Genomic DNA, 11,728 nt, shown 5'->3' with positions numbered 1-11,728 from the left:
GTTTGCAGCTGCCCACTGCAGCACTCCAGTCATGCAGGTTATCCCACTGTGTTTCTGTGGTGGTTAACGTTCAAATTGAAAGACTTTCACAGTAGGAGACTGGGCATCTAACAGTACAAGACTAGCAAGCTCAAAAGATTATATGCTTGCTTTTTTAAAAAAATTATTTTCCTTTACTTGCCTTTTTAAAAAAATTATTTTCTTCTGTATTAATTTCTTTTTTTTTTATGTTTTATTGTGAGAATCTGTACCCTTCATGTTTCTGATCTTCCCATGCTAGGCTTGGATTACATTCTGATCCATTTCTGTCTCAGCAATCCCTGTTGTTTCATGGACTTTGAACCTGAAGTTCTAAGCAGCACAGTATTTTCTAAAAATGGCCTTTCTAAAAGCGGTGTTTACAAGGTATCACCACCAACAGCCTGTTCCATGAATGGCAAAGTCAGTCAGACAACCAAAATTCACTCACTAATAACTAGAAGTAAATAACACCCCCAACTTCCACACGGTTTGGAGAAGCATAGCTTTCATTTGTTTTATTTACTAGACAGATTCTTTTATTGATGTCAAATTGTATTAAAAAACAAAATGCATACATTCAAAGCACTCGAGCACATTCATCACTTAAACAAAAACTAGACCAGAGTCAGGTAAACGAAGCAGCAAAGGGCCAGCACAGTGTTCAGGACACTGGCAGCAACACACTTTTCTGTACTACCTGTGAGTCACGTAAGTACATCTTCAGGCACAAATTTGGCTTAGGCATTACATACATTTTTTTAATGAGAACATTCACTTATTCAGCATTAACTGTTGCTGTGAAAGAACTGACACAATTATTAAACCGTGTCCTCTAGTCTTATAGCACATAAACAAAACCCACTGCTTTTTAGAAAAATCACTGAAATAAAAAACATGGATAATGTATAAAAATAGTCTAATATTGTAACCATTTGCACTGTTGAAGGAAAAGATGAGAGCCAGAAATAGCAAAGCAAATAGCTCATCTATGAATCTGCTTTCTTAGATCTTATTTTATGAAACTGCAACAGAGTATTACCTAGCCTTTCCTTTCTTCCATGAACTAAAATTTATCAGTGAATAGAGGATGATAACTCGCTACTGACTTTCTTCTTCAGCTGCTGTCTGATCCAGCTTGACAGTAAAGGTATTCCTAGTTCAAAACATACTCAAAATCTAACTAGCCACCTTATACATTATCAAGCATGATAAAGATTATAACAGCTCTCTTACACATCATCATTGGTCAACATGTACTCCATTCTTATGCTTGTAACAATTTTTGAAGATATTAAAAGCTCTGGAAGTTTGGAAGTGATCCACTCTTCCTTGTGAACACCCAAACTTCAAGGTCCATCCAGGTTGTTACTGCTTTGGCAGGATGACCGAACACTGCACTGTCGTCTGAAATACAAAGTCAAAGTAGATGAATGCTTCCTCTGCCAATGCAGAGCAGAACTACTTTTCAGTGTAAAGGCATACAGACTTCAGTTTGGATTACAAATAGATATAACTCCTTCCACGTGTGTCTCCAACATCCCCCCGCGCCACAAGAGTTGAAAGAATTACAGGGAGGGCATAGCCTACAACAGTTCAAGGACTTGTCATTACAACCTTTTTAAACCTATGTAACAGGCTTATTGGTACTGTGAACAACAATCACATTGCAGAAACACTAAAGGAAGGACTTCAGGCTCACAAGCTGCAAATGAAAAATTGTGCAGCTTGCTTTTTGTTTTTAAGGCTAACCTACTGGCTTACCTGCATCACATTCATAGAAAGCTCTTTACAAATACAGTAAGAATGCTCTGAAAATTTAAGTTCTTTTAAAAAAAGTTATTTCTATATGTTTCTTCTTCAGTTTTGAAGTACAGCTATGAAGAACAGAAACCTCTCTCTAAGGGTGCACTGACTGCGCATTAGTAAAATACTTGAGTTATGCAGGGACAGGCAACTTTGACATGAGCCACATTCAAGGGTACGACCTGAGAAACACTTCAATCTCAGCTTTCTTGAGAGATCCTTAGCCTGCAAGGACCACAGTATATAGACCAATCTAATTACAGTTTAAGTCTTGATGAATTTTCCCTCTCCCCCTCCACTTAATCCATTTCAGTCAACGGACTCTGGTCACATAACTATGTTCACTGATTTCACTGAGATATTTTTAAGGAAGAAAATTATGCAAGAATATTTAGAAGATCAGAGCTCCACATACATAGCTTACAAACGACAGTTTCAGTTTGTGATAGACTACAAAAATGACTGAAAAATGTTAACCTTTATGCCCTTTAAATTGTTAGCTACCAAACATACTAAAGTATGTCAGTGATGAAGTGTGCTGAAACACCTTCACAGATACCTTACCCAATCTAAACTATCCTACAGTATTCACTTGCCACAGCTCTCTTATCAAAGTACAACACTGTTATGACAAATACCAGTTCACATGGGCTAGTACAGAAGTTCAAAAAAGGCAGGTAGTACCAGCAGGTGTCTTCACAGAGTCAAGCAGCTTACCTGAGGAGTATTCACAGAAGCTCTGACACCTTACCACAAGCTGATTTTCTTACAACCACACTGTAAAGAAAAATCTGTTCTAACCTGATACTCTTTTTACCATCCCAGTACAGATTTTCTCCCTATCCTCATGGGTTTGAACCTTACTGTAGTACAGGCACAGAGTTCAGTTCCCGGTTGTTATGAGGTAAAATTCCCTTCAACAAGACAGTTTCTCCTCTCTCACCAATACTCTGCCTACCAAAGAAAAAATCTACTATATTGGTTCCCTTCTGAAATTGTCTGCTGTCACTAATTCATATACTTCATTCAACAATGATGCCATAATTACTTGTCAGCTTTTCATATCAATGCAGTGGTTGTTGCCTTTGATGTCCCTTCCAAATGTCAACTATAGGCAAGCCTTGATTCCCCTGAAACCATCCCTACGTGTCTGCTCTTGCTTCTGGATTCCTTCTTTGTAGCTTGTCCCTGCTTCCAACCCTAGAATGCTGCATTTTCACACTAGAGCCCTGTTTCCTGTTCAGCCAAGTGAACCTCCTGATCAGTCTTTCTGTGCACCACTCCTGTGCTTGGCCAATGCTGCACTTAAAAGAGCTGCCAGCTTTCTGGAGGTCCTTGCCCCTTCAGAGCTGCCTCCCATGAGATGACACCTACGAGTTCACTGGTTAAACCCAAGTATGCTCACCTCAGTTCCAGCATCCATACTCCGCTAACTGCCTTCCTTGCTCCCCGAAGGATGCTGAACGCCACTGTTTCATGAGCATTACAGCAACAACTGCCAGTGGTTACTGCCTCACTAAACTCTTCTCAGTGAACAGCAGATCCAGCTGTACATCATCCATGGCTGACCCACCCTATCCAGAAATTTCCATGACACCAGCTAGAAATCACTTGGACCACTGTAATCAATAGCACCATCTGTGTTTCCTGATCCATGTCATAAATACAATCTGGTCATAGCCTGTTCTGAAAGAGTAAGGGCTTTGTACCCTGGCCACATCTCAGAATGACAGGTTGTAGGAAGATGCTGTGCCTGCGGAGAAGTTTACTCCAGAATTTTTTTCAAACTTATGTAATCTGAGCCTAGAGAATGGTATCTTTTTACAGCGACAGAGCCAGGAAATACTGGCCTGAAGACATCTTAGGAAGTTAAAAAATGGTAACTTTCAAACTACAGTTAAACTCACTGGCGAATCACAGATGGAAAGACACATGAAAATGAATGGATGGCAGGCCCTGGAGATTTTTGCTTCAACACTCCACTGTTTCCTAAAGACTACTGTGAGATTCACAGGTGACACCGCTGCATGTGTGTGGGTGGGTGGGATGCACACCTCCATGGCAGGAAACAGATAAATGCAGCTGGACAAAGAGAATGGCAGCATATTTTCTCCTGCCTTGTAAAGTTCCTTCAGTCACAGCAGCCAGATTACAAAGCTCAGAAAGGAAAAGCTGCGTCCATGTAGAGCTTCATGGTTTCACACACTTCCCTGAACACTAGAAACAGACACTGGCAAATGCCCATTTAAGAGGCCCAGCTGTGGCCTGGATAAAGGCTGGCGTGGCTTTACATTGTCACTGATAGCAGAGTACCAGCTGCAGTCTTGCTCCTTGACTGTGCTCCTTACCATGTTACCACAGGGCACGCAAGAGGCACTGCTTTCAAGCTCAAAGAAAAGGTGCCTCCAAAAGAGATCAGTTAAAAAAAACATTCAGTTTTCATCTGACCTTCAAAAATCCCGGAGTAAAATACACAGAACACTTCACATCTACAAAGGGAAGAGTTTTAAAATTAAAACTCTTTATGGTTCAACTACACACTCATACAGAGGCACATCTCCTCGCTGTACTGCAAAAGCGCCTCTCTCCTTATTCATTAACACAGAAGCCTAGGACCAATCCTTCACCTGCTTTACTACCATTTCATGCCACAAAACAGATTTTTAGCCTTTCCTGCCCTTCCTAAGTAAAATCAGAGAAAGCCTCCAAAGCATCAGACTTTTCAGTCACTTTTCCAGAGTACTTGATTGCATTGAATCAGAAACAACTGTGAGTCCTACTCTCCTGACACAAAATCCCAGTCCCCACTACCAATGCCTAGTTCCTATTTCCAGTTCTAATACCTTCAGATCAACTCCCTTTCTCAGTATATCATCACTCAGATCAACTGACTATCATCAAAGAGGACAGATGTAAGAATTGCCAAGGCTGAGTGAAACTATCTTAATATTCATCACTGATAACAGGCAATAGCAGATGCTTAAGATAAAGAGTTTAAGAAGCTACATTAAAATGGACTTTTTTTTTTCTGCTTTCGGCAAACAGTACTTCAGGGACTGAGCTGGAGGAAGCACTTGAATCGGTGTTTTAAACAGCTGACAAAGAACTGAAAGAAGGGTTAGCACTCATTAAGGGGGAAACTTACAAACTCAGTGCCAGCTCTTTCCATCCACTGGCTATTTCACTCCCAATGAAGAATCAAGACAATCATGCAAAGGAAAGCAACAGGACACTGCTTACTGAAGTACACCTGGCAGAACTGCAGGCAGATCCCTCAGTACTTAAGCATACTTGGGAAATTTCCTTGCCTACCAGCACGTTCAAAGTAGCTGAGGAATATCTAGCACATTTTGTTCATACTCTGATGTTTTTTTTGTATAGCTAGTCATCTGTATTAAACAAAAAGTGTGGTCCAGTCCTCTGAAAACATTTTCTGTGTATTAGATGGGAGAAGGAATACTCATTCTGTTGTCTCCCTTATTCATGAATGACTCAACTGCCTAAAGACTGCAAAGGGGCAAGGGAAAAGTCAGTTACCTCTCACAAATGTATAGAGGGATAGAGGGGACATTATAATAGCTGTTTCAGATAGTCAGCTAAGGAATAGTCATAAACACAATCCAAGGCCTCCTAATAAAAAGTAGGTTTTCTAGTGAAGAATCAGCAAAAGACTCATTCCAGGGAGAACCTCCACAAACCTGACCTGGTGAAGTATGCTTGCAAGTATCTAGGGTAAATTTTCCTTAAAATGTCTTTCCTTTAGGAACCTGACTAGAGGTGGCAAGAGAACCAGACTGGAAACAAACCTGAGAATTTGATCCCAGTCAGAAGACATGGAAGATTTTTACAGTATGTACAGTTCTGCTGATAGCTGAATTTCAGGGACACATTTTCAGGTATATGAAGACCTGACATGTTTGTGTTCATCTTTCTTAGCCATTCCAATTTCAGTCAACACAGTGATTTTTCAGAAAAGAGAACAAAAGAACCTAAGAGAGGAGAGCGTTACCAGAGATTGCTGATAATTTTCTTCAACAAGCTTCCTCCTTTTCAGACTGCTGCTGCTTCCACTGAGATCCTTGTGGTCCACCTGTGTCTGCCCTCTGTCTTTCACATTCCAATTCTCTTTTCCTGTCTCCCATGCTGCCTCAATGTAATCCTCAGTTGCTCTTGTGCTTCACACTCTTGTACTCTTGGAAGCAGCTATTTGTCATTAAAAGCTCGTCAAGAAGTTGGACATCCAAACTGTTTTATCATTGTTCTATGCTACAGCCACAGATTAATCTCAAGCATGTTTGTGAAACAGAGGTGAAGCAAAACATGGAAGTAAACTCTCATCTAAGAAATGTTCTGCCTAAAAATTCTCTCACCAATATATTTTGAAATGTTTTTCTCTTCCATCTTTTTAATTCATGCATTGTGGATCTGAAACTTGTGGGAGAACACAGTTCTAGTAATTTCAAACTGGATGTTACTCACATCTTGTAACAGACTGCCCTCCTCCTCCATATTAAAGAGAGCACAACAGTTTTGGTTTGGTCCAGTCTTCTCGGCTTGGCTCTCCATTTTTCTAAGATCTAAGTTAAAGCTGAGTAGAGGTACAGTTATTTATTTTATATACTTACATAGATTGCTATCTTATCTGTGCTATGAAAGATAACACTTCATCAACCATATATAGATGTCCTTTTTTTTTTTAACACTTTTGTAACACTTCTTGTAAAACTGAAGCTAGACCTTTGCAATAAAGCTTGTGAGAGTCTTAATGAATTTGTTTGCCCATCTTGGGTGGATTTGGTTTGTTGAAGCATCTACTCTAATGTACTGGGGTTTTATGGCAGGGGTTTGGTAGTGGGGGAGGGCTACAGGAGCAACTTCTGTGAGAAGCTGCTACAAGCTTCCACCACGTCTGATGGAGCCAATGCCAGTCGTCTCCAAGATGGACCCACCAGCGGCCAAGGCCCAGCCCATCAGCGACGGTGGTAGCACCTCTGGAATAACGTATTTAAGAAGGGGAAAAACCCCTGCAGAACACACTGCAGCAGAACAGAGATGGAGACTGTGTGAGAAACAAGTCTGCAGACACCATGGTCAGTGGAGAAGGGGGAGGAGGTGTACACCCTGCAGCCCATGGAGGTTACCAATGGAGCAGATATCCACCTGCAGCCTGTGTAACACCCCACGCCAGAGAGGGGGATGCCCGAAGGAGGCTGTGACTCTATGAGAAGCCCACACTGAAGCATGTTTGGTGAGCCCATGGGGGACTCACACTGGAGCAGTCTGTTCCTGAAGAACTGCACTCTGTGGAAACTACCCTCGCTGGAGCAGTTCAGGCAGAACTGTAGCCTGTGGGAAGGAACTCACACTGGAGAAGTTTGTGGGGAGCTGCCTTCCCTGGGAGGGACCCCATGCTGAAAGCAAGGGAAGAATGTGAGGAGTCCTCCCTCTGCGGAGGAAGGAGCAGCAGAGACAACACGTGATGAACTGACCGCAGCCCCCATTCCCCATCCTCCTGCACTGCTGTGGGGGAGGAGGTAGAGAGAATCGGGTTTGAAGTTAAGCCCGGGAAGAAGGGAGGGGTGGGCGGAAGGTGTTTTTAAGTTTTGGTTTTATTTCTCTTTATCCTACTCTAATTTGAATGGCAATAAATTAAAAAAAATTCCCCAAGTCAAGTCTGTTTTGCTCATTACAGTAATTGCCGAGTGATCTCTCCCTGTCCTTATCCTGACCTACAAGCTTTTTATTATATTTTCTCTCTCCTGTCCAGTTGAGGAGGGGAGTGATAGTGCGGTGCTTTGGTGGGCACCCAGCATCCAGCCAAGATCAAACCACCACATCTAAGTTGTTATGACTTAAACAGAAATATCTTGGAACATATACCTGCATTATGTGTATATATGCATACATTATGCCCAGTACTCATCAGCCTCACGTGTGTACTTACTTTCAGGGTGTGCAGGGTGTCAGTCCATTCCATGGAACCTATCTGAGGTATAGCAGTAAGGAGTATACTAGTAGCCTTATTTGCATTCCCTTTCAGCGTCTTTAAAACTTTATCCACTGAAACCTGGAAACAGAGTAAAACTGAGTGATGTCTCTCAATTTTGATGGCATACATTTTAAATACCCAAATAAATTCATCTAACTTAGACATCTGTAAGTGAAAAGGTGAAGCCTTAAAATGCCACTATCTGTTTAGCCAGTAAAAACTTCCTCTGTGGGTGTATGTCTGATTTTATGTTACACAAATAAGAGAACTAAAGCAGATACATTGTTTTGTACAGAGCTGCAAAATTAAAAACACCAGCTCAATTACAGGAAGACAAGCTCATACACAGAGTTCATGAGCTTTATACACACAGACCCCCTGATTCAGACAAGAGGTGACAAAGTTTGCTAGTAGTGAGGCAAGTTTATGAGAATGAATGAAGTAGCAACAATTGATTCTGTTCTTAGTTTCACAATCATTCTTCCAGAATTACTCAGTGATACTGATGTAAGTACGAACTGATTTAGTTCAGTATGTGATGTCTTATCAAAATTACAGGTTCTCATCCAGATCAAGACAAGACCCAGAGGAAAAAAACTTCACTCACTGCTTCTTCATGTTCCTTCCAGCAGTCGTAATCTGTTGCCATGGCAATACTAGCATAACTCATTCCAGCTTCTTTCGCAAGAATCACTTCAGGCACTGTGGTCATGTTGATAACATCAGCTCCCCAGCTGCGAAACATCAAGCTTTCTGCTCGAGAACTGAAACGTGGGCCTTCGATTGTGATCATTGTCCCCTTGGAATGACACTGGAGCCCCAGCTTCTTGGCAGTCTCAATAAGAACCTGCAAAACATGCAAACATCAGGAAAAGGAAATAATTCTCCTGGTGGACTACTTTTGCATCCCATCAAAAAACTTACATACAAAAGAAATTAGCTTTATATATGGCTTTATATGGCTGCAGCTGTCCAAAACCAAGGATCAGTTTCAGTTTTCTCATCCAGCAAAATAAATTAACAGTTCTACTAACAGAAATTGTCTTGAACTCATCTGATTTTGCTAATATCAGTTGGATTACTGTTTTCAATGCAGACCAAGAAGACCAGAAAACAGGATTTTTGCATGATATTTAGGCTATGCTTGCACTGAAAACAGAACAGTGAAAATGCTCCACGGAGCACTAATTTACCACATGGTGGAGTTGTGCTGGTGAGAACAGTAACAGGGTATTTACTCTTTGAAAGTAAAACTTTATGAGCACATACTTCAAAGACTACTCCAGGAATGTGTAGAGAAATTGTCATCACATTTTCCCATGCTGGTGACTGAGCCGTATACTTCACATTTACCACATACTTCACATTAATCTTTACAGTTCCAACTAGGACCTTGTATATGGCAGAATCATCATGACTTTCTCTCTTGGTAAATGGCCTTGGTAACACCAGCTGATACAGTAGGAATAAGTGGATACCAGCACGTGTAAGTGGGACTAGGACACCTGTAACTATCCTGAGTAGGAAGGAGAAAGTAACTGTGATGACATCTGTTTAAAATGACCTTCAACAGAAAAGAAAACCTTGTAAAGAAGTATAAAAGCAGCATGAAAAATTGTGACAGGACAGGAGAGAGCTTTTACAATACAGCAGCAGTGAAAACCTACTCTGACGCCACTAGAAGCTGACTTGTCAGCACCATGACCTTCACACAGGCTGGGTGGAGCAGCCTCTGTGCAAAACGCTGTGAGAAGCCTGCACTCAACATACACAGGTGCAATAAAATGCAATACCTTGAGTATGCTGTGTGACCTGTGGGATGCCTCCTCACTGGCCTGTGTATCAGTGAATGTGTAGAGCAGCACAAGTACAGATAAAGCTGGAGTACCCGTATCTCCCACTGCAGGTGCTTGTAAACAGGTAAACCTGAGCTCCCAGAAGAGGGTGGGTGTGCATGTAAGCCAGGTGCACTGGTGAAGGGTATCTGTGCATGCAACTGTGCAAATGTGTGTGGAGGTAAAGTAGAGCTTCTGGAGATTAGCCACAAGAGGACACTTAAAAACTTGTAGGTGTTTATTAACATGCTGTAAGTTAATCTAAGATTAATCACACTTAATATTGCAGTATATTACTGATATTCATTCTGAACACATGATTCACTGATTGCCAGTTAATTACACATTGTTAATAAATCAATAGACAACTTAAATTGTCATTTGACTTAAAGCACAGTTGAGCAGTGTTTCCCTGAAACTCTTTACAATGTTCTGACTTTACTCCAAGATGTTGCAGTTTCTGAAAGCAGTAATAATGAAGACACCCCATGTTATTCAAAAATTTGCAGCCAGAGAAAAGATAAACTCCTTTCAGATTCTCATTTAATTTACAGTGCATAAATCAAATAAAACAAAGTATTTTCATGTATTTGCACAAATGTAATTGAATATAAAGTTTTGAGATGTTTTGATGCAAAATTCCTTAAATAGTCTATTACATCAACAATTTTGGCATTATTATTATTACTGCATTTATCTAAGAAATTTCCCTGATTTAGATAAACTGGGCTGAAATGATCCCAACAGTTTTTAGGGATCATTCCAGGAAAAAAGTTTATGTCACTTTTATCTGGTATTTTGAAATGAAGTGAAAGTATCCCTTTTCAGCCTTACTAAGAGCTCAAAACCACATGTTCTTCAAAACATCTGTTAGGCTTATTACAATGCATAGGCTAATGAGATAATGATCACATGTGAGACTGGGAAGTACCTAAATGTTTTTTCTCTGTTTGAAAAGGCACATTTCTCTGTTGGCTTTTCAAAAAACATAATACCAAAGAACATTGTCTCTAGCTACTTAATAACTGAATGAAAAGTAGCCTTGGTGTATATTTCCTGCAACCTTGGGAAATGGCTTATGTGTAGGTACTTATCGTTTTAAAAAATGAGAAAGAGGCACAGTGTGAAGTACTGCAAATCACTTCAGTAATCACACTATTTTTAATCCAATTCAGAAAGTGTACAGTTAGGTCTCAATGAACTCCTTGTACCTGTCATGCTCAAAGTCAGCAAGACACTATATGCCAACTAATCTTTGGTAAGAGCATTGTGGCTAGGCTCTTGTTGCATGAAAAATGAAGTATTTTGCATAATCTGCTGCTCAATGGAAGAAGGGCAAAAGCCTGCACATGTGTAACATGCAGTGGTTTGTTTCCTGATGCGATTTAAAATGTCTTTTACTTCATTGCAAAACACCTTGATTCTCAGTGCACTGAAGCATTGTTCTACTAGCAATGCTGTGGATGTGCTGGTGGATATTAACAAAAACATTAATGACACTGAAGTGAATTGGTGACAAAGGCAAAAGAGCTCAGTAGTACAAATATTTGTACATGCTCTGGGTACAGACTGGGCCACTTGCTTCACAATTCAGCTTTGTCCTGCTCGCTGTAATAACTGATTGCACAGACAGCAGGTCTCTTAGACGGGTGTGACTGATTGTCTAAGAATTCCTGTGCCCCTGGAGAATGTACCTCCTTGCAGCTTGTGATCACAGCATTACACAACAGCACAAAATACACAGTTCAATCTTCATCTTCCCTTTTCCTCAACTCTAAGAATATGTTAAGGCGGTATATTTAACCACAGATACACTCCTCCCAGCAGCTTATGCAGGTGTAGAAAACAGCAGTTTTACACTGCTTAGTCTAAGTCTTTTTGAAATGACAAAATTAAGTTTTTTAACTTTTAAATAACAGTGTAAGAATAGAAAGCTACTGTAATTTGGCTTGCTTCTATGGTTAACATTCTTTAAACTAAACCTCAACTCTCCACTACCACCCACTGCTACAATGCACAAAAGCACAAATACAATATTGTAATGTCTGTGAATGTTAAAGCACTATTTATTTCATTTTCT

At 40.5% G+C, this 11,728-nt stretch overlaps 1 protein-coding gene across 5 annotated transcripts in view; it reads right to left on the bottom strand.

Annotated features, from left to right (window-relative positions):
• Nucleotides 1-509: 509 nt before the first annotated feature.
• Nucleotides 510-11,728, bottom strand: part of MTAP (methylthioadenosine phosphorylase) — a 32,340-nt gene continuing 21,121 nt past the window's right edge. For 4 of the 5 annotated variants that reach the window (XM_080372432.1, XM_080372436.1, XM_080372434.1 and 1 more), the window contains 3 exons: nucleotides 8,421-8,660; nucleotides 7,769-7,891; nucleotides 1,368-6,027 (listed from right to left, as the gene is read on the bottom strand). In XM_080372432.1, the coding sequence (XP_080228558.1) occupies nucleotides 5,935-6,027; nucleotides 7,769-7,891; nucleotides 8,421-8,660 (456 nt within the window). In that variant the 3' untranslated portion in view covers nucleotides 1,368-5,934. Of the gene's footprint in view, nucleotides 6,028-7,768; nucleotides 7,892-8,420; nucleotides 8,661-11,728 lie in introns of all 5 variants that reach the window. The other variant, XM_080372433.1, reaches the window with a different exon arrangement.

The sequence above is a fragment of the Falco punctatus genome (genome assembly GCF_963210335.1).
Source record: "Falco punctatus genome assembly, chromosome: Z".
NCBI lineage: Eukaryota > Metazoa > Chordata > Aves > Falconiformes > Falconidae > Falco > Falco punctatus.
Note: the sequence above shows the minus strand (reverse complement) of the source record. Positions and strands in the feature narration are given on the sequence as shown.